The sequence below is a fragment of the Diadema setosum genome, chromosome 17, assembly GCF_964275005.1.
Source record: "Diadema setosum chromosome 17, eeDiaSeto1, whole genome shotgun sequence".
NCBI lineage: Eukaryota > Metazoa > Echinodermata > Echinoidea > Diadematoida > Diadematidae > Diadema > Diadema setosum.
The window spans coordinates 29,658,287-29,685,625 of NC_092701.1; the positions used below are offsets into that span (position 1 = coordinate 29,658,287).

Below are 27,339 nucleotides of genomic sequence, written 5' to 3' on the forward strand. Positions count from 1 at the left end.
TTGTGCCAATCCTTCAAAAAATTGTGAGCATACTGAAATACCGCCTGTCAGGAAATTGTGCATTGCAATCCTTTGCTTGTTTTTTTTTTTAATGTCTAAATAAGTTTGGTCATGCAGGACCCACGAATATTTATAGTTTGGAGAACGCAATCCCGGCAAACTTGTTCCTAGCTTACTGTGGAATTTCCTGCATCCAGTTTGGCCTGCTGGTCGGGCTGCTGCCTGGCAGACCAGCAGCAGGTGATGGGTTCAAGTCTCACTGGAGTCACCTTTCTAGTTTGCCAAATCTGCAAGATTGAATATGTAATCTAAATTATGCAGGGAGCAGAACCTCAAAAAAAAAAAAAAAAATCACACTGTATAAAAACATACTACATGTATAATCACACCTCTCCCTGCAGAACCTTAATATATTACCCCAGTAAAAATTTAAGAACAGGAAGGTGAAAAACTCCATCTTCACCTCCAAAATAATAACATCTATATCCTTTGTCTTTTCTCTCTCTAAATCTTACTTGATATAGTATCCTATAGTACCTGTCCACGGAAAGTTTAATTTTGATATCCTACTCAAAAGGCAAAAGGAGATAATTTCAAGCATGCTCTCTCATTGTGAGCCAGACATATCGGAACTTACGAGCCAACATACAAATTGATGAATGGGAAAACAATTATTCACCCTCTCGAGGAAGGATGTTATGAGAGTCACATTGTCTAATTTTATGTGACCTCAAATCAAACTTCTCAACCCAAGAAAACTCTGCTCATTATTCTCCCCGAGTTGTATGCACTGGTATGATTTACTTTTGTTGTTGCTGTTGTTGTCTCGGAAATGGAATGATTTTAATGATCAGTCCCCAGTTCTGACATACTGCAATTTGCTACTAATATATTTTATATGTTCACAGCATGTCAAGATGGGTAGTCTTGAATAATGATAAGGAGCTTTAGAATTGCGATGTGGAAATTTAAGATGATTGCTTTGGCCGTTCTCCTCTCTCCCTGTGTCATGTTGCAAAGTGACTTTAGACTATGCAAGGACGCAACCTATACAAAGTGAAGTGGCGCCCTCATATGATCAGTGCATCAAGAAGCTCTCTGCGTCGTGAATTGAGCGGATGCAAAAATAGCCCAGAATGCTTTATAGTGAAAACACAGATGATGCCAGATATAACTAGACTGATTTTGACAAGCAATTTTGTGCAGAACAGGGTTTTTTTTTTTCCCTCGGAACGTCGGTGTCTCGAAAATCTAAAGCTCCCTATCAATCCAAACTGACCACATTCTAAGAGAGAACACTTTGTCCTTTAATGTGGAATGAGTTAAAGGGGACTGCCTGAGCAGCTATTACCAAAAACATTATTGTCTCCTCTGCTGCTCGTCATGATCATGTGAATACAATGTACATCCACAATGGTCTAATCGGGATGTTTGAAACTCGGCAGCTAAGTGTCTGTTTGAACGGTACGCCTCAATTGACGAATCCACCACATCTCTGAAAGTGTGTTTCTCTTCACGGAACTTCATGGAACATCCACATTTCAATGTTCCTTTAAAATCTGATTACGGTACAGATCCCACCCTGGCACTGGCAGCCACATCACGATATGCATTACATTGAAGCAGAAGACATTGATACTGTATAAGCTGTTATTTTCGTGAATCACAGGTGGATCGCGAATTTACCGACACGTGAAAATGACTCAATGTGCTTGGGTGCCAGTGCATTTTACGTTAGCGTCTGCATCAATTCGCAAAAACAACATCTCGTGAAAATGTCTCTGACCTCCTCATTCGCGAAAATATCTGTACGCGAAAATAACATTGTATACAGTAGGCTATTGAGTAAATCCAATATTAAAGATATTCCTTGGTTGTAAACAAGAATCTTTTTCTTTGACACAAGACTGACACTCACTGAACAAATTGTAAGAACGACTAGAGGACGGCAAAGATATCTGCATCAATATAAATCACAAAATATATTGGTATTAAAACACAAGGATTCTCTTAGTCTACTGGTGAAAGAGTAATATGTCCCTGGGGTGACAAGACCTTGTATCTCACATTTTGGTGAAAATGACTTTTTTTTTGGATTAATGGTCAGATAACTAGTTGAGTGATGTCCCATCCAAATCCTAGATGTCATACCCCAAAAGTACCCCAAAAAGCCACCACGGCATGTCAAAGGAAAGGCTATCCCATTTGATATAATGCTTTGGCTGCCATGTTTTTTTTTTTTCTCTCCTGAACATATGACATTTTGTAGATACGAGGTCTTGTCGCCCCAGCGACGAATGATGTAAGAAAGTCTTGGTCATGATACAGCGAAACATCACAACTGTTCAGTCACATAATGGAATACAAGCAACGTACTACTGTAAACATGGAATTTTTCGCGGTGTTGAAATTTTTGCGCATTTCGCACAACCAGAAACTAGCGCGAAAATAAAAGTACGCGAATATTTTTGCTTGCCATATGTTCCTATGCATGACGTCTTGATTCCGTGGAATTACAAACACACAAAACTCTTCTTACCTGGCCAAGCGTGAAAAATTAGTCGCGCAAAAATATCCACTTTTACAGTAAATGTCAACAACAGCAGATTAAACACAAGTACACTGTAGATTTGTTGGCAAGTGATATGCAGTATTAATACCTTGCACGACAAAAAATAATATGAGGCTTGTCACTTCCGAATGATGATATTTATGACAGAGTGCAATGGCAACATAAAATATGCAACTTATATATTATAGCATCACATACTATTTAAAATATATATCTGCACTGATAAAATAGGACTTTTGAAATATTCAATTACATGTACACAGCATGCTGCACAGTAGTATTACTGGTATATTACTGAATGTAGCATTTGGTATGAATGGTACACATTGCTTAGTAAATGAAATAAAGCATCAAGAATGCAACATTAAAAGTGTGGCAATATTGCTCATCTAACATGACATATTGTAGCACATTTTCACAGACCTTCCCTGTGAGTATACTTATATATTGCTTCGACAAACAATACACAGCATCGTACACATACACACACAACATACTTCCGCTTTGCTCATAAAGAGATGGGGATGATACATCCTTGTGCTTTGATGCAGAGGAACATATCCTCGCTGCGATACTATTCCAACTCAATGAATTCGCTTACTGGCCGTTGTGCTCTCGGGAAGCTAAAATGGTTTGCTGCTAATATTGTAAATTCATCCATGCTGACCAGGTCAACTGTCCAGCACAGCAGGAAGGTCACATGTCTCGCATTGCTGGCAAAAAAAAAAAAAAAAAAAAAAAAAAAACTTCGCGTACAAGATGCTTGGGAGGTGCACAATAACATTTTCTTTGTCTCTGCGATTTCCCATTGTAATTTACCCAGGTAAGTTTTTGCTTAATATTGTATAAGCTACAAACCGTCAACAAACATGAATGTGCAAGTATGGGACCACACGTGAAATAATTGCACGAAGCTGGCTACACTATTTGAAGCATCCTTTGATATGCTACTGCTATCGAACAATTCACAGATCATCATAAAGGCATTTCCCATGGTCCCCCCCCCCCCAAAAAAAAAGAAGAGAAAAAAAGAAACTTTTTGCAGCCACTGTTCCTTATCAATGCCAGCATTATCCATCATGAGTGCAATGCATCCACTGAAAATATTTTGACAGTGTCCATTCTATAAACTTATTCACTAGAATACACTCACTTAAAACAATTTGACACACTTTTTTTGGTAATCCTCTAATCGGAAAAATATCAACATGGATACGGCAAGATGAAATCCATTCCTGCGGACCGCAGACTCGACTGCATCAACAGTAGGCCTACGTACTGTAAGACAAAATTCAAGCTTCCCACCCTCAAGTGTCTGTGACACACAAGAGCATTGGTAGATTTCAATTGCACTCTTAACTAGTTCATTAAAAACATCACGAGATTGGTAGAACTTGAAATGACAGGCTGAATGATTGTACCACTTACACCTCAGTGTTTGAGTAGATATCACAGTGTGTAAACATATCAACCAAATGAATACCTTTCTATACATTCCCACCTTTGTACATTATACATTTGCTCCTCCCCATCCCCACACTCTTCCACTTGTTTTATGCCCGTTTAGCTTCATCTCTACTGCAACAAGGTCACAATATGTCACACGACAATACTCTTTAAAAAAAGAAAGAAAAGAAAATTAAAATCTTGGTGGATTATGCCCTGAAGGGTTAATATCTCTTGCACGAGGCATTCTCATACTGGCCATGTCTGCCTGCACTTATCACGCATGTCACCAACCAATCTTCTGTCTATTTGTGACCCTGCATCACAAAACCAACAAAAAGTTGCCAGACATGGATTCTAGTTAAGGGAAGATTCTGAGAGAGCAGACTCTAAGCTTTAAAATGATGTATAACTCAATTCAAAGGGACTCTCCTAACCTATTTAGATATGGGAAAGAATGCACACACTCTGGGAAAGTGTGAACTGAGAAAACAGGCTCTGAAGTACAGGGTCTATTCAAGCACATACCGCTAATCTTTACCACTGCTCCAGCTGTGCGATGAATGGGACAAAAAACAGGATGTAAACCACTGGAGCAGCAACAATGAAGAGAATTACCAGATTAAGCTGAAATTGAGCATGCTCTATTAACATATACTGACCATGATTACTGCTAACTTTCAAAGCGGTGGCAATATTCTTTCAAAAGTTATTAGACTTTAAAATGAAGAGTGTACAAAGGACTTTCATGAAATGAAAAGGGGTCTCCAAAACATTCCCAATCTCACTACTTTACAACAAAAGGGTTGCAGAAAAACTGCTGAAAATACACTTTCCCATTAATTTTATGATCCCAAACTTACGAATAATGTAGAAGAAGAATAGCTCTTTCAGAAAATATGAAAAACTTAAGATTGACTTGGTTGACCTGTTCCACCTTTTTTTTTTTAGTCCTAACGTAAAATCAAGGGGTGTGACTTTTTGTTTGTTCTGTGATGTACGGTCACATTTAACCTTTTACACTCACGGGCCACAAAGAGTAAGCCAAGGAGTCTCTTTCCCCCAGGGGCTTCAAAATGCTGCTAACATCATCCACTTTATCTCATCAAGCTTGCATTTCAGTATTAGCATGCAAAATACTACTTATAATAGACAGCATTTATACATATAAAAGAAATTCAACTAGTACTTTTTGTCGCATAATGTTTAAAACTGCACATTTTCAAGCTACACGAGTACATCACTTATGACAACAGTCAGGGATACATATACTGTATCTGTTGACACATGCAAACTACCTAGCAGTCTTTTTAACCATCTGCGTGTATTGTTGAGGTGGACACACTTTTATGGTTCTACACATGTTCATCAACAGAGGGACAGCAACGCCAACTTCTTGACACATTACGAGAATATCAAACATCAACATCCACGATGCGCAGCTCACAACAGAACGCAAACGGTGATTGTCTTGCAACACAGTAAATTTGCTATCACTGTTGAGTCGTATACACATGGTCACAATTTTCTTGTCTTTTTTCTTTTCAAAATGCAGATTGGAAAGTTGCAAAATGAAAATCCAAGTTGCATACAATGTTCTTATTTGACATGCGGCAGACAACTAAGAGTTGACAATCCCGGCTGTTGCTGAAGTTGGCATTTCTTTTTGCAAACCGTAGGATATGCACGCGGCTAGGAAGCAGCTGTCTGGTCCACGATGACTCATTGTTCACAGCGTACAAATGCGCGGTTGTCCAAATGATCGGAGAGACGGAGTTCGATAAAATGCTGGAGATGGTGCAAACCAGACAGGCGTCATATCGGGATGAAGAAGAGGATGATGACTATCACCATGACGACGAGTAGCACGGCGATGGCCATCCACTGACGCTTGTCTGATGGAGAGGATGAAAAATGTTAAGACTGTTAGGCTGACATAACTCTCTTTATATTTCAACTGGAATATTATATTGCAATGATGTAAACATAATTTCACACCAAATCCCTTATCATTTCATCACTCCTGACATTGCAGATTTACATTATGAGTATAGACTATTATACCTCATTTAAAAATTTCATAAAATTTGAAAATTCGGTGCAAAACAACATTTCACTCATGACATCCACAGTTCAAAACATGAAATCATGTTATTGCTGCAGAAAGAGCTATATTACAAGTATTTTACCATGTTCTTCGGGGGAGTGTTTATTTGAAACTAATGGTTGATTTTGACGGGTCAACTGAATAACATATTGATTTGATACTTTCAAGCTTTCAGTAATGTTTGAATAATTACATTTTTCTTAAATACGAAAATGCATGTAATGATTTTGCTCATTCATTCACTCTCGTTAACATCATATATTATATTCAAACAGCAATTGTTACGTTATACATCACATGAGTCCTGATCTGATCCCTACTATCTTAACTTTGCTTTTAACTCTTCAAGTCTGGGGAAATAGTGCTGCAGAAATTACTTTGTAGTCATCATCAATCTGGCAACTCTGAACTATACTGTATATCTTGTGTTGGAAAAAAAGATTAGGTTGAATTAGTTATGCTATAAATCATAACTGTGAAAAAAATAGGAAGAAAGTTACAATTTCCCATTTGAGAAAAAAACAGGAACTCTAATTTTAGTACATGTGTTGCCCATGCAAGAATCAATTATATATCTAACACACTACAAGGCTTTTGAAATTTCTGGAGCCACAAAAATTATAATAGACTTACAAAGGGTTCAAATTAAACTTGTTTTTTCTTTTATAAATCTAGCTTACGAAGCAGTTACAAATAAGTAACTACTATATGATAGGAATTATGATGAAACGGTACAACACCAAACCACACAAAAGTGGGTTTGTGGGACTACATGGATTAATCAGCATGAAGTACTTCTCACCGTTGGACATTCTTGTAACTTTGGCCATCTTCTTCATCACCGAGTCTAGCCTCGATTCCGTATTTTCCATCTCGGTGGAAAAGTCATCCAGCATTCTATAAAGAGTGGGAATGGAGAGGTTTCTTAAATTGGTCAGCCTTCTTATTGCTGCATGTTTAATAGGGGAATGAAACCCAAATGTATGCATGGATTCAGTGAACGTGGCAATATTACTTGAACTCATTTGTGAAGTTTGAGAATCATAAAAGTTAAGAATTTTTATGGTTTTGGCACTTTTTGAGGGGTATACCAGGTAGTCATCCATGTGTAATGTCACAAAATTTTGCAGCCTTCTCATCCAACAATGGCAGCACCGAAACTTCAAAAACTCACAACTTTGGAACGAATTGTCTGATTTTCCTCTAACTTCACTGACGTATTCTACTAATATTGCTGCATTCACTCAATCCTCATAGTTTCATTCTCCTTGAAACTCGGTATACAACGAGTCTGCAAAAAGAGCCTGACTCAGCGATAACAAAAGGCCATCTAATAGAATGTATGGTCCTGTTTTAACCCTCCCCCTCCAAAAAACGAAACAAAAACAAACCCAACAACACAAAACAACAACAAACAAACCCAAATGCAACAAACACAAAAGAGACATTCAGCAAAGCACTGAAACCTTTCATGGTTTACATTTCATTAAACCAGAAGCTTTCAGTTAGCCCAATTTTGACTAACATGCATAAATTGCATAAATTCACACCATTCTTCAAAACAATAATTCCTCAATACCTCCTGTGTATTTACTTATACTACTTGGTCTCATATTTGGCACATAATGAAGCGAATGTATTTGCCCCTTGATATGCATTTAATGAATATTTTATTTCAAATACACGTATCTCTTTTAAGCCCATTTTGTCAAAGGAAACACTAGACCTTTAATAACCTCTGACCCCTTGAATATTCAACTCTGACCTGTCAGCTGCTATTTGATTTGTGCAGGTCTGACAATAAACTGCTCTGTAATAAATGCATCACCATGCTACAAAAAGTTTGATGACCCGGAGCATAATTTCCTGCCTGGGCATTTGAAAGTACTTATAGACAATTGCATGACTGCATAAACAGTTACTAGAAAGACTGCTGTGTTCCCAATATTCTGCAGTCAACACAATAAGAGCTTTGTCAACATTCAAGGACAACAGAGAGAATTGGGAGACTAAATACAGTGGCTACTGTTATATCCAGGGAAGTGCACCTCCCTGGTTATATGCAACTTTTCTGTCATGGAGCATTGTAATCCATACAGTATATTGCTTTCCTTTCTTGATGAAATAATAAAAAAAGATAAAAGTTCTTCGTAACCAATTTCATCATGTATTCCACACCCAAGAATATTTGTGGTAAAATGCTGGGGCTCTATGAAAAAAAAAAAAAAAAGGTATTGAATTCAACACATATGCTCCCAGATTTTTATCTTGAATGAGAAGTCCCTAAAGTGAGTCTACTCCTGGTAGCATTACAATGACGAGTCGTCTTGGGAATTACATCATGACATTCAATTCAGGGTCATCTTGCGACATCATAGCCGCATGCTAGAAATCCCCTAACGTCACATTGCTATCACGCATACGCAGAGAACCTAAACGGAAATATGAAAAAAAAAAAATATATATCTTCTCACTTCTCTGCAAAACAAAAACAAAAACTACAACTTGACAGGAAGTTTCATATAAAGCTTGAGAGGCCTGTTTCGATTACAAATCAAGTGTCGTCTGTTAAAGGAGAGTTTATGGAATCTGAGAATGTCTGAAAGGGAGTGAGCTATGCATCGACTCTGCCGTAAACCCGGCGTACTCACACTGCCTGTTCGTCCAGCTCTTTTCCTATCGTGTGGCTCATGTTCTTGAGAATTCCCACGCTGTCCGCCACTCTGTCTATCTGGTCGTCCTGGGCTTCCATTATGACCTGAAGCGGAGTCAACGTATGTTAAAACGAGCAGCGATTAAACAGTTGGGTTCCACCATTCAAACAATATATGCTGAGCTAGTCTCTCGCAACTTGTGATCTGTATACCAGAGCCTCTTAACCTGGTGGTATGTTGAGCACTATTTTTACACTTGTTCAATTTTATGTAGAATTGGTATAGAGAAATCTGGATAACAGAAACACTCTTTCACATTTGCCCAATTTCACTACTGTAAAACCAGAAATATTTGCATGCATCTTAATTTTGTGAATTTTGCAAGAGCCAAGATTCGTGAAATCAAATGGACATGAAAGTTCTCGTCTAAACTACATGTATGATGCATTGGATGCCAGTGGCAATTCGTGAAAATTTAACACCGTGTTAAAGGTCGTTGGCTGCAATTCACACAAATTTCATACCGTGAACATTTCTTGCTTCATAGTATATTTCACATCAAATCATATTCAATGTTGCTCAAAGGCTCTTAAGACCATAATGTTATCAAAATGTCGGAGTTAAATCAACATCCATGATTAAAAGTACTTCAATTTTAAAAGTCATTGTCAGAATCATAAGAATCAGGTTCATTTGCAAACACGAGCTTTTTTATTTTTATTTTTTTAAAGGGCAAGGATGAACATCCTGATCAATTTGCGTTCTCACACTGAATAGCACGACATCATTACGTCAAGATTGCTATCCTTGACGAATAAGAGAGGCCATGAGCTATGACATCAAAGGTCTATGTACCGTAAGTGTGGGGTGAAAAAAAAAATACATAAAATCAATATTGAAGTTAATCGTCTGGTATTGCCATAAATCTCCAGAAGCCTGCACACTACGATGACTGGTACTACACTACCATGACTTTGAGACTGATACTCAGTGGCATGTCATGCTACATTGATCACAGTATGAAAGGTCACCAGACAGGTTGTAAAAATTACAACACATACAGAGAAGAGGCTGCAGTCTAGATTTTGTTAAAAATGCACTAGACTTTAATCTCTGGTCAGCTTGAGTGTTTTTGGCAGAAAGGTGATGAGTAAATAAATAAATACAGACAAAAGATAATGATCCTGACTTGTATTCTCACACTATATTTTTTATTTTCCTGACAGGCATTTCAAGTGAAAAATGCCATCACATGTGTACTAAACTAAATTTTCTATAACAATAATAACAGCAGAGATTCTATCTAGAGATTCTAATGCACAATTATTACCACAGCAACAATGAATTATTTACACACAACTCAATAGGAGAGAGAGCATGAATCTGAACAAATGCATGACCGAATAACCCTTGATAATCGCAGGAGAACAATAGCTTGAGAAACAGCATGCAAAGAACAATACACAGGATGTTGCACTCTCTGGCTTCCTACCCACACAAAATTTGTCAACACTGAAAACAAACTGATTACCGGTGGAGACTTGTGCTTTCAATCAAGCTGATCGGAAAAACATTACATACATCCACCAAAACACAGCGTCATTCACAGTATAGAAGATTACGATCACACTTGATTTCAGATTTGCATCTATGCAAGCGTCATCATTGCACCATTTAGTCATGGGATAAACAACTTCTGATCAAGATGGGAGATCTTGTCTTTAAAAAACAGCTGTCATAGAACAATCTCAGAATTATTTGCTTTTCTCTGTCTGGCCACACATTGCATCTGTCTATTTACACTGAAAATCACACACAGCTAGTTTTGTTATTACTTACTAAAGAATGTTTCTTTTTTTCTTTTTCTTTTTTGAGGGGAAAGATAGGTCCTCATCCATGGCAACGGATGATATAACATTTTGTTTTATGAATCAGATCTATTCTAGAATGATAAAAGTTCTTGTGATCTAAAAAGTACAGTTGCATGCTCTTTTCAGGAGGCAAAACAGAAACATACACACACACACAAAAAAACAACAACAACACACACACACACAAAAACATGAAGATCAATGGATCCAACTGTTGCCTTATCATGAATCACAAGAAGCAACTGACATAAACATACATGTATGTTGTCTAAATCCTTGGATCAAAACATGAAGAGAATGTTTGCTGCTTGCTCACCATATTGTGACAAACACAATGTGAGAAGCATGAAAACTTTTGTATGCTACATAATTTGACAGCACTTTCTAAGAATCTATAAAGCTTTTGTAAACATCATTAAAAGTCTTGAATGCTCAATGAGCAGGGTGTGATTTCTCTCTCTCTCTCTCTCTCTTTAAAAACTTGTTGGCAAAAGATTTGTGTGTATGCCAATGAGAAACTTTCTAATATGTAAATGTGATTGCACTCCCAAAAGCAATGTCTCATGAAATCACACAAAACATGAACATCTCATAACAATGCAATTTTGACTCAATGTTTTAGTTCACTGTTACTCTAAAAGTAAAACCTTTTGAGCATTCTTTTTTTTTTATGGGACAGCAAGCAAGTTTAATGTCAGATGTATTTCAGCTTCACTGAGAATTGACAAGTCAAGGACAACAGTAGTGAAATACCTGAACAAGATGCAGCTTACAAAATTATGGCACATATTTAGTTTCTTGCTGATATTCCAAATTACAAAATACATATTCCTTGTCTATGGTAACTTTCTTTTTTTGTGTATGTGTTCTACTCAGATTGACTTCAGTCAATTTGAACGTAGAGTGAAGTTTTTATTTTCTTCTTCGCCCAGAAGAGGTAACTGGAAGAGAAACCAACCTGTTGCTGCTGGGAGTTGTCATTGATGAATCTCTGGTTGTCATCCTCAGCCTCCTGCTCCAGTCTGCTGTATTTGTGCTTTGGCCGACCCGGTCCGTTTGATAGAAGGCTCTGCAATCAAAGAGAGAGAGAATAAAAAGATATAAAGATAGAGAGATAGAAAGACCAAGAAATAGAATAGAGAGACAGATACAGAGATAGAGAGATAGAAAGACCAAGAAATAGAATAGAGAGACAGATACAGAGATAGAGAGATAGAAAGACAGAAAGAGAGAGGAAGGTAATTGCAATACACGGAAATAAAATCAATATATTGCAATGTAAACTAGAAAAGCACGCTGAGAGCGCAGACCTCCGCCAGGCAGCTACTTTCCACCAATGATCTTGCCCTTCCACAGAGATCAGTGATTTCCAACCATACAATTTGTACGTATGCATGCTGAAAAATCGCCCAATTTCCCAAGTCTTTGTTCCGTCATAAACGCTCAGCTGCGCCCTAGCAGAAACTAGAGCACGCACTTTAGTGCGCGCATGAAAACCTCAGAAATGCGCAGCTTGAACTCCCAAGTTCCTTGACCCTACTTGCTAAAATATTAAAAATTATTCATAAAATCCATAAAAATTTCCGGATCACTACCAAAATTTAATCATCTGTTCCTTGTGTCATTCTCAATCTTCTGTGCAAGTTTCATCCAAATCTGTTAACTACTTTTTGAGTTATTTTGCACACGGACAAACTAACTGACTAACTAACTGACTAACAAACAAACCAACGGTAATGAAAACATAACCTCCTCCCTTGGCGGAGGTAATAAAACAAAAAGTTTCACTCACTACACTGTAAGTTTACCTTGCTGCCTACTAAATATTAATCCAGGCTTTTTCATGAGGGATTACTAAAATACAGTACAGTGTCCATAAAGTCTATTACTATCCCACTTGATTAATATGGGGACTTCGTAATGTTTTCAAACTCTACGTAGAAATTGAAAACCAAAAATTTTCCTTTACAACCAGAAAGTTTTTCCTCCTACGTCCTTGGCAAAACTAATGCATGCAAGCTGGGCCAGACAAAGGTTTCCAATTAAAGATTCACAAGAGGTATATAAACAATGGATTGAAATTATCAGCATAACTTGAAAGAAGAATCTAGAAAATTGAATACAATACAAATTCCTGTATTGTATATACTGCAGTGGTCCTGGGCCACTGTAAATATCGAGCCCTGGTATAGCTATGGGTTGTGGATAAGGCAACTTCCTGTATGTGATGTACAAAAATTCAGCACTGCTGAATACGAACCTGTCTGGTCTTTTTGTCCTCTCGGGACCTGGTCCCGGGACTGCTCATGTGGTCTTTCATTTCCTGCACCCTGTCCTTGGTCCTTTTCACAAAGAGTTTCCTCGCGTCCAGCTCGTGGGGCTCGATCTTGAACTTGCGTGGGTTTGCTTCAACAATGCGTAGAGATACAGCTGGTTAAGGATCCATAGTATTACAAGGATATGATATCACTGCCGTCTCTAGCACAGTTCTGACTGCAGGCTATAGAGAACATTGAACAGTTCGTTTCATAAAAACACCTCGTTTAAAGGGAACCCAAACCCAAAGAGCAATATGGATAGAGTGAAAGCAGCAATATTAGTAGAACACAACAGTGAAAGTTTGAGGAAAATCGGACAATCTATGCAAAAGTTATGAATTTTTAAAGTTTTGGTGTTGGAACCGCTGGATGAGGAGACTACTGGACATTATGACGTATGAGTGGACAACAATAAAAAGAAAATTCCACCAGAATTCACTTTTCTAGCATTATGAAAGAGCACTTGACTAACTGCTTTCAGAAAGCAGGGGGAATAATTGCTACCCTTAACATATGTCAGTATCAAATTGATGGAATATGTAATTTTCATGAAAAATGAATTTCTGTGGAATTTTCTTTATATTTTCTTTAAAGTAACTGTTGTCCACACATACGTCATAACCTCTAGTAGTCTGTGTTGCCAGCTTTATGAATAGAAAAAAAATCTTAAACTAGTTGTTTCAACTTTTATGAAACAGTCACTGAGGACAAGTTTTAAAGTTATCACTTTCATACCTTTCCCTACTTATTGGTCACAAATCCCCAATACTTTTTTTTTTCTAACAAATATTGTACACGTTAACTATTCAAAGAATAACCCATATCTTACTGAAAAAACAACAACAACAAAGCTCTAAAACAGACAATCCTTTCAACCACAAAGAATGTTTCAGGAAGGACCCCCCAGTGAAGTATCACTACCTCCATTCCTTCCATACTAGAGCACCCCAAAGGCCCAAATTCACCAAGGTGGTACAATCTTGTCCATATGGTTTAAACCATGGACAAGATTGTACCACCTTCGTGAATTCAGGCCAAAGTATCCATATGGTCTCTTTAAGAGTGCACTGTACCATCACATATTCCTACACTTACAGTATTGCAAATTTCCTATATATTGCATGGTGCATTATATGGGTGAATTGACGAAAAGCAGCAGTATTGGTACATGTAGTACATATCAACAAAGTTTGAGGGATATTGACAATCTGTTGAAGAATTATGAATTTTTAGTTTGGTGCAGCCATCACTGGATGAGGAGACTACAATACCACTAGTACTCTGTGACATTACGTTACCAACTGTAACAGTCTTCTCATCCACATCCAGCGATGGCTTCAACAAAAATTTAACACTTCATACAGGTGTAACTTTTGAATGGATTGTCTGATTTTCCTGATATGTGTTCACGCAATCCACATACATACACCTGCATTTGGGGTTTGATTCCAATTTAACCCCCCCCCCCCCCCAGCACCAATGAGCTAAAAATCTTATTGACATGGTATCCAGACATGTCTCGAATGGGACTGAAAGAATTATAAAATGGGATGGAGGGTAAAAAAAAATTGAGTCATCAGTACTCCAAATAAATTTCAATACATGGGCCTACACATCCACAGCATCAACCTAAACACACTTTAATGTCACGGACGAGATTAGACTGTGTAAATTACCTGCATGCACGCATTGAAGACAAACTTTACCATTAAAGTTGACGGTGTATTATGTTTAATAAACTTGCATCAGGGATTGATATGCACTATCAAATGTGCATAACAGCAGGGGCAAAGCTGGGATAAGCGTGCCAGTGAACTTAACTACACATTAGATTGCAAAGCAATCAATATTTAGCTCCTCTTGAGCATTGGTACTCTTTCATACAACTATGTTGTTTATTCTATTCTCACAAAACTGCTGTTAAACCTTTTTTTTCCCCTTGCATTTCTATTAAATTTTCTTCCTTTATGAAGATGTATTTTAGGTTTCGCTTCTCTTCAGCATCTGATAAAAAACAACAACAACAACAACATAAAACAAAACAAAACAGAGAGCATTTCATTCTAACCCTTGCTGTTCCTTTCTTTGTGATTAAAAAGAAAATAACATGCCCTGGAAATGCTGCCACGATATTGTGCCATTAAATAGAGTTCCTGTTTATCAGAGCCCCAATTCAACAGCTGCTACTGTGCACACTCATTTTTTTTTTCTCCATTCGTTTCCTGGCATGTAGGTTGATATATGATAGAATACTATGTTATCTTCCAACACTGTGCACAGCTTCATAGCTCACGAAATACATGACACATTATCGAACACTGATGTGAGCCATATAATTACAATACGTCTCATGGCTACCCTCAATTTTCGCCACATTTCCATGACGTATGTGACAGTCATTATTAAAAAGATGGGCAACACATCATACTCATTCCACTAGAAGCGCAATTAATGAAACAGATTTTATGCAGAACCATGCACATTATTGTATAGACAGGCAACTACGGCTTTTGTGGTCTTGCCACATGCAGTGCGTTGAAAAGCGGGAGAAACTCATTACTGTATATCGTGTTTTTAACTCCACATATTTTTAATTTCGGGCACAATCATTTCTCTCCAAGGCTAAATGTATTTTATTTGAAACCAGTCCTGATTAGTGAAACCATCCAAAATTGAGATCTGTGATATGGTCATACTCACCAGTGAATGAGCAAACACACACACAGAGTCCAGCCATGTATGGTGGACAAAGATGAAATTGTGCCTGTGCATAAATCAAACTGCTTTCTACTTCATTCTATCAATTCTTTTTTTTTTTAAACTAAAGAAGAAAATTAGCCGTTTCAATTTCAATAATAGTCTCCTACATGTCCAGAGAGTTACTGTTTGTTGCAAGAAGTGCAATGTGAATCAAAATCATACCATCCCATAAAAAAGGATATTTTGTGAATGGGCACTGACTTTTAAAACACTATACACCATCATATCCTTCACCTCCACTAGGGCATTAATTGTATGTACCCTGAGATGGTTGTACCGGGTAATTTATTTGTGATTAATATTTTTCCCCACAAGAGCACTGTAATTTAGCCACACTGCCATACATATGAACTTAATCTCTCTCCTGTCTACACTTCATGCATGTAGCTGTCCTCCATCTGAAAGGGTTGCAATAACTCATCGGTATGAATTTTTTTATTGTTCTATGATCAACAATTTGTATCTGACTATGCTTTTATCTATCCTTAATTGCTTAATAGGTTCTCACATTCCAAGCAATTAATTTTCATATCATTTGACCCTCCTATCTAGATGTTTTTGGATCACCTGAAATATAACTAGCCCCCTGATTTTCCTACTCACAATAATTCCATTTTCCCTGTTCCATTTCCCATCCAACACTTTAGATATATTGACATCAAATATTTCATCATAATATAAAATGAATCATTTGCTGTCTATCTTTTTATATGTTGTACTATGGAATCATAAAAAAGAGGACTTAATTAACTAGGGCGGTATCAAAATGCATTCTTGTTATCTGGACCAGTATTGGTATGTGTTACTCACCCACTGTGCAGACACAAATTGCTGCACAGTGAAAATTTCTGGCTAGGCTTACGGGATTATACTTTTAATTTACGATCAGTTTGAACGATTAATTGGCAAGGTCATCGTCGCCAGCAACTGGGCTTCACATATAAATCATATGATTGATCATGACTATACCTAGCATAATTATATGACAAGACTTAAAGGCATAACCGTACTGCAGCCCAACACCAAGTTTTCTCTAACCATCTGCATGCTACATGTACATTCATTACCTGGCCACAGGTTTGTGTGTGTGTGAAATTTGTGCACATTTGACTCACTGGCATAGAAGAGGTTAACCTTTATTCCGGTGTGAAAAATGAGATGGCCCTGGGGACATTTTATGAAGCATTTTATGAAGCATTTCGTTGGATATTTTTTTTTCTTTCTGACAAACTGTTATAAGCTACTGAAATCCTGGCATCTGATTGGGTGAGAGCAAATCTATTAGAAAAAAAAAATCTGACATACAATTGTAACACTTCATGAAATCCCCCCCCCCCCCCATGTGATAGGTCACTGAAAGCATTCCAAGACCATCATCTATTTGCATGTATGTAAGAATATGTGATAATTATGCAAGTGAAATGTGCTCCAGACTTTATAGAGCCACATAATATCTTATTACTCTGTCTCATCTACGTTAATACAGAACCATCATAATATTGGGATAACTTGTTAATGGCAACTGCTCATAGCAACAGCCAATCAGGAAGCTGGATTCTTGTCATTACCAACACCATGACAATTTCATTCCAGCAAGAGCTGCTGTCATAGCAACTATTTATGAAATGGGTTTGAGATGAGGTAACAATGCTGAGAAAGGATATTGATCGTCTCTTCCAGGTCTTCCAGATCCCACTCGATGCTGCGGAGGCTGTTCCGTACCTCGTTGGTGGTCCAGTCGTACTCCTCCTTACTCACGCTGCTGGTGTCCTCCAGCAGCTTGCACCAGCGCTGGTACAGACCCTCTGACGTCGTCACCGCCTTCTCCACCTCCCTGTGACATTTCAAGAAAACAAACGAACAAAACAAATAAAAAATGAACTGAAACATCAGAGATATGGTCATAACCATGTAAATAGACTGGTTTACAACGAATATAAATTCATGGATTTTTCTTCCATCCTTATGTACAATGTAGTAATGAGCTATTCTATGAATAAACTTAGCTGTAACTCAAAAACACTTTTCAATACTTGGACTCCATTTTGCATATTATATACTGGTTATTGCTACATAGGGCAAACCTTCGGGCAAGCTTTCAGGGTGTCAACAAGAACCACTGTCAGGAAGGTATGCAGAAAATTTGAATAAATGTCAGTAAACCAGTCTATTGATATGAGGCGATGATGTAATCATCTCATAAGTCTCCAAGAGCTTGAACAAAAATCTGAAATTTCTTTTTTGTTTTTGTTTTGAACTGATGTAGATTCTCCATATTTTTTGTCTTAACCAAAAAGACAGTTGTGAGCACATGACATAATTTGCATCAACAGCACTGCTGATACATTTATGTCTGTGACTGTGCAACCCTTTAAAACAGTTGGAGGCAAGTAATCTATGCTTTCACAACAAGGCTACTACTATGCAATCATTTGAGATGGTACCGTAGACACAACTGATGAAATGCTTTAGTAGGAATGGCCTGTCCAGTTCCAAATGAAAAGCACAATGGGCAGCGGCCTAGCAGGCACATAACCAACCACTGGACCTGACCTGACTGTGGCACCCATTTGTTCTACCGACTTGAACGTCCGCCACAATCATGCCTTTTTCTGGTGGCAAACCAGCAGAGCTCTCTCCTGGAAATGTTTTGCAGGGTACAAGTGCAAGTGTGTGTGTGTGTGTGTGTGTGTGTGTGTTTTACTCTAAATGTCAACAGGGGATGCAATATGCAAGTAATTCTAGCAGTTGGTGGGATCAGGTACACACCACACATGGTGTATTTGATGTCTGTCTGTCAGAACTTTCAGATTTGCTCAGTCATCAGCAAACTTCAACAATTTACACAGTGTGCCTTCTTTGCAAAAATGCCTATAGTGTAATACACCTGCTCTGATTCATGGTTAGGCATATCATGCACAGATGACAGTCTAAGGCAGGACAAAGGAAGGGAATTGGTCTAAATATTTTTTTTTTTCACCACATTTTGCCTCTTTTGTTGTGCAAGAGCACAGGGAGATGTGGCAGTAGGTTGTACCATGGACCTATGTACCCATGGTTGTACAAGCACAGTCTCTTAAATTCTGCATCCCGCCTCACTGCCATCCTGAAGCGAAAGCTTCTTTCACAGTATCGATGCAGAGGGCTCAAAAGTGGTTAAAGCAATGGTTGATGTATATCATGAAAATGCACAGACAGACAAAAGTCGTCCACAGACTTTGTAAATATGTGAACTCCACAAATTCCATAAACGCCATCAATTGTCCATCGGTCTTCTCTTTGGACACTGAAATCATATAGCCATGCTGAAAATATTTAATTATGTGTTATTAAAAGTAAAAACAGATTTAACAAAAGTCTTCCTCAGCCAGGAGGTCTCCTTTAAAATGCATTTTCTCCTGGGCAGTTTAACCTCAGCCTCAGCCAATTTCACCCTTACATGCATGCTTGAAAACCTAATCAGTTCCTGAATGCATCTATCCTCTCCTTTCTCTATCTGTAATCAGAGATTGTTGGGGCGCTGGATGGAAAAAGTTGTTATCCAGCTTTCTCCGCTCCCCTCGCTTCTCTGAATTCCTCATTGCGTCATTCGAGCCTGTCCACACCCAAATGTTGTCTTCAAGTCTTTATCCAACACAAACATACCTGTATGTAGAAAGTATCATACTTCTGACATTATTTTTAGACTACTCTGAATCATCATAACACTAATGCATTGTACTGCCTCAAAACAAAAAGGCATACACGCGCACACAACCCCCTACACACACATTATTGTAACATTGCTTTTTCATAATTGAGAATATTTTGAAAAGCAGCACATTCCATGTGTACCTATAGAAGTGATATAAAGGTACACCCCACACAGCGCAACAGAGGCTCTAGTGCCTTGCCTACTCTGCATAATGTCTTGCTATAAATAGTGGCCATCTGGCACTTACTGTACCACTGGCAGTTCCTAGCTGGCAATACCATAGGGACAACATGAGGGTTTTTTCATGCCTCAAATGGTGTGATGGATTACATACTGGTGTGACTCACAAGTACATGTACATGTAGTGCTAAAACCCACAAGAGCAAAGGAATTTCAGTGTTTCCATGCATATTTTTCAATACATTATATAGTAGACGGATAAAAAGAGAAATGAATGAATTTCCTTTACTTTCCCTGGTAGTCAGTTGAAGATTTATAAACATTGTATGGAAGAAGTTAAACTAGTGTGCGTATTTTACTGTAAAAGTGGCAATTTTTGTGGTGTTTAAATTTTTTGCGCATTTCGCACAACCAGAGTTTAGCGCGAAAATAAGCACGCAAATATTTTTGCTTGCCATGTGTGTTCCAGTAGTTGATGTCTTGATTTCGCGGAATTAAGAACATGCGAAACTCTTCTTAACTGGCCGAGCGTGAAAAATTAGTCACGCAAAAATATCCACTTTTATAGTATTGGTATATACATTGTATGTTACGTACATAATTATGATTAAAAGACTATGGCATTTAAGCACAAACAAGTCAAATGTGACACAAGTAATTTTCAAACTTGTAAATATATTCACTTCACATTACTAGCTTTGATCTATTGCAAGTTATTGACAGCTGTGGCTGATTTTTTGTGTGTGCATTATTTCTCAGAATTGTTGGATTTTAGTGGTGCCATTTCATATTGACAGTGCCATACATGTACAGCAAAATAATATCACCACTTCCTTTTCCTTTGTCATTCCATCTTCTACCCCTTTTACCACCCTTTTCATTGCATCTTCATATTACCATAGAAACCATGAAAAGAATACACACTTGCTAATAGGAACAAAAGCAGCAAAAATTTTGAGAGCAACAAGAGATACACTGTACAGTGTATTCTGAAGTTCAGATCACTCTTAAATCATTCTAATGATATGATCTGCTAATTGTATGATGTTTGATGTGATACATTACCCTTACATCTCCACTATAATATTCCTCAATCCGATTTCCTCCCCCCCTTTTTTTTTTGCTTGCATGAAATGTCACTGAAATGTCATAATCACCTTGGGGCATTACTAATGACATTTACTGTACATGTACAGCTAAATAACTTATTCATAATACATTTATCAAGGATATTACGTGTAGTTATCAAACATGATCTCAGTAAAAAAAAAAAAATGTGACAAAAATTCCTGCAAATTCACAGATACCTGGTAACAACAACAACAAAATCTATCAATTTATTCATACAACTGCTTTTAAGCTTTCATTGATCCGATAATTTGGTTCCACTTATTTAAGGATATGAAAAATTTCTTTCAGAAGGTGTTTTTCTTTTGATGATACCAAGCAGTTTGCATGCCTTTTTTTTTTCTTTATAATAATCAAGATGTACATGTACAAGGGTTGTATAACAGGGCAAGATTTGATTATCAAGCTGGGTAAAACTAATACATAATGCATCATAACATACTTGTACCAGTTGATGAACCATAGTCTTTATCTTTGGGACGAACTGCATTATACATTTTAAATCCATCCTTAAAGGGTGTGTACAGTTCTGGTCGAGGTGAGGATTTAGCTTTTAACGTTTTGCGAGATATTCAGAAACCACTCTATGATATGTCAAAGAGCATGCAGTTCTAAGGGGTATCAAAAGTTTATTTGGTGAATATCGGTTTAGAAATGGCTGAGATATCAAAAAACCAGGTGAAACAAAAAGATCCTAATAAAGTTGTGGCATGTCGCCTTTTATTATTAGCACTTTTTGGGATATCTCAGCCATTTGAAAACCAATTTTCATTAAATAAACGTTGAATCCTTCTTAAAATTACATGCTCTTTCATATTTCATAAGAGGCTTTTCATTATCTCACTTAGGAATGTTCAAAACATGAATCCCCACCTCAACCAGTACTGTACAGTCCCTTTAAAGGTAGAATTACTGTAATTGCCCCAAGAAGACCAACACGAAAGCCTTAGAGGCTACCCACCTGTCAGAATCACAGATGGCTACACACGTACACTGTACTAAGATCACAAGAGTGTGGCGTTGTCATTCAGGGATAATGTTCCACATGATGTGTAGAACATGAATGTCTCAATTTCTTCTTTGCTAGTTTGAAGGAGCACTGGAGGCTTAATAGAACAGCCCCCACCCCTCTTTTTTGCATGAACCTGTTTGAGTGAACACTCCATTCAAAATCATATCGTCTGTTGAGAATGAGAAGGCCGTTAAGTTGTCTCGAACACTATGGCCCTAATTCACGAAGGTGGTACAAATGAAACCATGGTTTAAACCATGGAGCACCAAGTGTCGCATGGAATATTTCATTACGAAATCAGTCATTTTGTCGATGAAATGATTATTTTGTAACGAAATGACATTTTGTAACTAAATGAACATTTCGTCTACGAAATGATAATTTCGTTAACGAAACGGTCATTTTGTCGACAAAATGACCAATTTCGTAACAAAATATTCCGTGTGACACTTGGCGCTCCATGGTTTTTGTCCATGGTTTAAACCATGGTTTCATTTGTACCACCTTCGTGAATTCGGGCCAATGGGTTTAGTGGCAACTTAACGCCCTTATCATTCTCAACAGACGATATTTAATCTTCAGGGTGAACTTAAGAGATCTGGAAATAGCTGAAAGATCTTGTTGAAACTACAGTCCTGTACTGTAAGTACGATTGTATTACATCTCTTTGTTTTGCATATTGATGCCATAAATATTTTATCACCTATCACCTACCAAATATTCTACCAAGCACAACAAAAAACATCTGACACACTGAGCTGATTCCCACGATATTCTTGTGTATGATGGATTGCATCATAAGCCATAGCTGTATCAACAATGAACTTCCCCTCACTATCAGAGTTAGGAGTCTATTGATATTACTCAATAAAACTGTTCATACATGTACACTTCAACCACTTATAATGCAAAGACTAGGAAGAGAGGTTTGAGATAACACCATGTGTATGAAGTAACTGCAGGGACAATCGCTTGGCAAAAGACGAACCTATGAAGAAGGAAAGTTGAGGATGGAAAGTACACTGGGAGTGTAAGGAGGGTAAATAGTGACAGTTGAGGGGCAGTCGAAAGTTGAAGTTGCACTTCTTAGTGGAGACAGAAGAATAGGAGACAGGGACAGCTCTGCAAGGAAGAATAGAGTGAGAATCAGGTAACAGGGTTCAGAAGTCAGTGGGAAGAGAAAGATGAACCTTAAAGGAGGGAGGAGAGGGAGAAGGAAAAAGATGGAAAATCATGAGATACTGTATATGAGAGAGAAGCAAGAAAGGATCTTTCATTTACAATGTATATCACTACACAAACTAGTTAAACAACACATGAAATAGCTACTTTTAAAGGGGCCCTGAAATCCAAATGCATGTTGCTCTGTGTTGATTCATAATACCTTCAACATCACTTTTGTGGTGAAACGAATATCTACAAACATTCCATGTATTTTTTATGATTTTTTCTTTTATTTTTCTTCAGATTACTAGGGAACGCCCACACAAAATCCTTCCAAACCAATCAATATTCATATTCTTGAGATGACATCATCGGAATGCACCTTCCCCTCGACTCAGCATAACTTGCATGTTTCTGTCATATTAATATGACTAACAAAAGACATGGCGAAGGAACATGCAAGTTATGCTGAGTCGCGGGGAAGGTGCATTCCAATGTCTTTTGTTAAACATTTCAGCACTCTAGCAATGATTGACAGATGATGTCATCTCAAGAATATGAATATTGATTGGTTTGGAAGGATTTTTTGTGGGCGTTCCCAAGTAATCTAAAGAAAAATAGAAGAAAAAATCATTAAAAATATATGGAATGTTTCTAGATATTCGTTTCACCGCAAAAGTGATGTTCAGGGTATCATAAATCAACACAAATCAACATGCATTTGGATTTCAGGGCCCCTTTAAATGGAAAGAGGCAGAAATCCACCAGATGCAAAGGATGTCACTGATATTTGTACAAGTATCAAGCAATGTCAATGACCTACAGGTAGAGCTTGAACCCCAAAAGGAGTACCGGTATTCTTTGTAGTACACATGTAGCTCTGAACAAGATTTATCTAGCATGACAGGATGGTTGGTAAAGGTGGTGGGGTTCTCTGGTTGGTGTCTTTAAGTCACTGGCCTACAATGTACAGTGAGTGTGACTGGGTGAATTTGAAGGGTGCTATTTCTTCACACAATACAAGACAGAGAAGGTAGTTCACTTCTGGAACGACAGCATTCAGGACCCCCTGCTGGGGGTGGGGGCATCACCCTCAATGCTGGTAGATCAGCCCTCTGAAACATGATGGTGGTCGGTGCATGCAACAACAGTGGAAGGTGAACGACTCCACAGCCATATGCATTTGTGGGAAAGATGCATTTCATAGCAACAGGTTAATTCCAGCCTCTGGAACTGCATATTGGAGATGATGATGATGACACACAGGTGCTACATGCATTCCTTGATCAGTGTGTGAAAATCTGTTGAATTCTCTTTGTCTTGTATGAGCCATCACAAACTGTATTTTAGTCTTCTCATCAAATGATGGCTGCATAGAAACTTTAAAAATTCATAACTTTTGAATAGATTGCCAGATTTTTCCTCAAACTCTCTGACAGTGGTTTTCCTCAAACTTTCAGAGCTGTGTTCTATCAATATTGCTGCATTCACTCAATCCACATATTGTACTACAGGCAGTATGTACAACTAGTCTATATGATTGAACTCGTCCTTTATCAAAATACTTATTAAAATACTTATGTATTTTATGTATTTAAAGGAAGCTAAAATGGGATTGATAGCTTAAAATCCCATCAGCTAAGGCTCAGGATGATGACATGTACATGTATGTAATGATGAATTAACAGTAAAACTTCCTTACAATGTCAGAAGTTGTATGTGCCCCCTCCCATATCTCACCACTTGCCTTCAATTATGCGTGTGGGACTCTCAAAGTGCGTGCATCTGTGCATGTAAACTAGCAAGGGTAGGGTAGCGTAGTGTGGTATGGCAAAAATGGGGGGGGGGGGGTAGGTACATAAAGTCTTTCTGAAGTGCTTTTTCTTAGGGCACAACTATTGCTGCCAGCAGAATTGCAGCGGAATTGAGAATCTAATCTCTGGAGCCACAATGACTCGCTCTGCAGATTTATAAAAACAAAACAAAACAAAATAAAAAAACCCACAAAAAATATATACATGTAGTGTGCAGCACTGTGTACAGCTGTATGTATCAACTCTAACAGTATGTATGGCTTTCTGGAGACTGCTTTGTACATGTATAAAAAAGGAACAGCTCATTTGGTGTAGAATCTACTGGTAATCTAATCATCCTACACGTAGCAAGTTTGCCACACAATGTCCCCTGCCCTGCTCACCAGGCCAAAAACATTGTATATTTTGCGAGGTTCTTACTTTCATGAATTTTGCGAGCCGAGTGGTATTTTGCAAGTTTAAAAACATGAGAAAATATTAATTCTGATCACAACCTGAATGTGACATGCACCAATACATTTCTCTCACTACTAGAGAATATACTACTTTAATTACTCCACTAGCACTATTGCCTATTGTGAATCAAACCACTTGCAAAATTGTCCGGAAGTCTCGTTCGCAGCACACTTGCTAATTTAATATATAAAGGCGTGTACAGTTCTCAAAATCCAGACTCATAATAATACATAATTAATCATTGATCTGCTACATTTAGTGGTGAAAGGCTTTCCATTGACCTGTAGTGAAAGGTTACATTGCATTGGTATAGTAAGAAAAAGTACAATGCAAGGCCTGCCAACTTACTCTTTCACAACAAAAAATGGATCTTCCAGTGACATCTTCACCTTCGGTGTAGACCAATGTCCTCTCCAGTCAGAAGGTGTGTGAAGGGTATGGCTTGGACAATCTTCCACGCAGTTCTGTGGGAAATCCAGAAATGCGTCCTTTTTCCTTTTTTTTAAAACTCTTTCGTCTTTCAAGTTTCAGGCTTTCAAGTTTCACTTCAGTTGGCAACTCTCTTCAACCCTTGCACTAATCTAAATGAAATGAAACCTGACGTTTACAGTAACAGAAGTACTCAAATTAAGGCTTGGTTTAAAGTCGACCAACACATCTCATCTCATAAGGATACATAAACCTGATATTTTCTTCAGTTTCGCTGCAGATAAAAGGACCCTTAAATCGGTGGAACGGACGAACCGATGCTCTATTATGTTGATGAGCCCTTATCGCAGCATCAATGTCGCCGAAGCTGCCCCGCTGTGTTCCTATGAATTTACGGTCACCGATCCACTCATAAGCACAGCAAACGCCGACAAGAGGATCTGCTTCGTGCCCCTTTCTTTTTGAGATATTACGTCGATCATCCAACAATAACATCAGTGTATGGCCACCAGATCCATAATTAGTGAGTGACTGTATCCTGGGGAACTAAAATAAAGTTGGAATTCCCCTAAATTTCCCAATGCTTTCCGGTGTATCAGGTAATACAATAGTCACGACCTTTCCGATCAAGTAACGTGCGTGACGTATGCACGTACGTACTATGCACATAGAATATACGTGTAATATGTTACATGCTAGAATACTAAGTACACGTATAGCGTCGACGAGAGCTAGCTCGCTCGTTAGAATGATGTGTCCAAAGATCGTAGATGGCGCTGTTCATCTCAATACAACTTTGCTGTACTCTAGATAGGTGAGACGACTACACTATCTGCATGCAAGGCTGTGTGTGAGTGTAGGATCGACCCTCGACCCTTTCTCGCTAAAATCCCAACTGAAACACACAGAATTTTACATGCCTAATAAGGCCACTCTGTGAACCAGGATCAATGTGCAATCTCGATGAGCCGGCGAATTCGTGAAATATCGTCATCTTTTGAGAGAACATAACACTTAATGAGGTGAGACCATGGTTTGCATCGTCTCGTGATCCACAGTTTATTACCTAACAAGCTAATGAAAATCATGATAAAGTGATAAATTTACTGGATAGTCTTTCTAACGTTCACGAACGTTAGAGAAATGTAACTGGTTAACATGTTGTTAATCGTTAATGTTACTGTTAGAAGCGCGGTTCTAACCGAGTGTTACTGTTACCTATTTGATTCTAGCTGGTTAGTGTTACTGTTAGTGTTAGCTGTAACTTAGTTTACAGTAGTGTGTGAATACCCGTTAACTGTTAGGCGTTACCACCGTTGAAGTCTGTCTGAGTTTGATGAGAATGAACTTAGATTCTGTGTATGTAATTAAACTGCTTTTGCATAGCCTAGTATGGTTGAGGGGTCTAGATATCACGCACGAAAATTTTTGATGCTCTTATAATAACCTTAGAAATTATTCCACAATCGTACCCGAATTTCTCAATAAATATCACGAAATTGCAGAAAAATCACCTCACAGAATCTCCTGATGATACAATGACGGAGTAGTGCGCTGTCGCCGTTTGTATGGTTTTATATCAGACTTAATTTTATGCGTTCAATTTCTCGGGGTATGTAAATGTCGCGCAGCTGCCCTATGTAGTTTCATGCGTGAAAGTGTCTGCCCCTCTGCAGCTGTAATGTGCTTCGGCAAACGCGGCTTTCGTAGAATATTATAAACGATCAATCGAAC

The 27,339-nt window shown here is 38.0% G+C and overlaps 1 protein-coding gene across 1 annotated transcript; it reads right to left on the reverse strand.

Moving 5' to 3' along the window:
- Nucleotides 1–5,797: 5,797 nt before the first annotated feature.
- Nucleotides 5,798–25,645, reverse strand: LOC140240873 (syntaxin-6-like). Its single transcript, XM_072320647.1, has 7 exons — nucleotides 25,525–25,645; nucleotides 17,393–17,562; nucleotides 12,911–13,068; nucleotides 11,609–11,719; nucleotides 8,777–8,883; nucleotides 6,928–7,022; nucleotides 5,798–5,913 (listed from the first exon to the last, which is right to left on the reverse strand). Exons 1-7 carry the CDS (start codon nucleotides 25,557–25,559, stop codon nucleotides 5,834–5,836), a joined length of 756 nt encoding a protein of 251 aa, XP_072176748.1. The 5' UTR covers nucleotides 25,560–25,645; the 3' UTR covers nucleotides 5,798–5,833.
- Nucleotides 25,646–27,339: the final 1,694 nt, after the last annotated feature.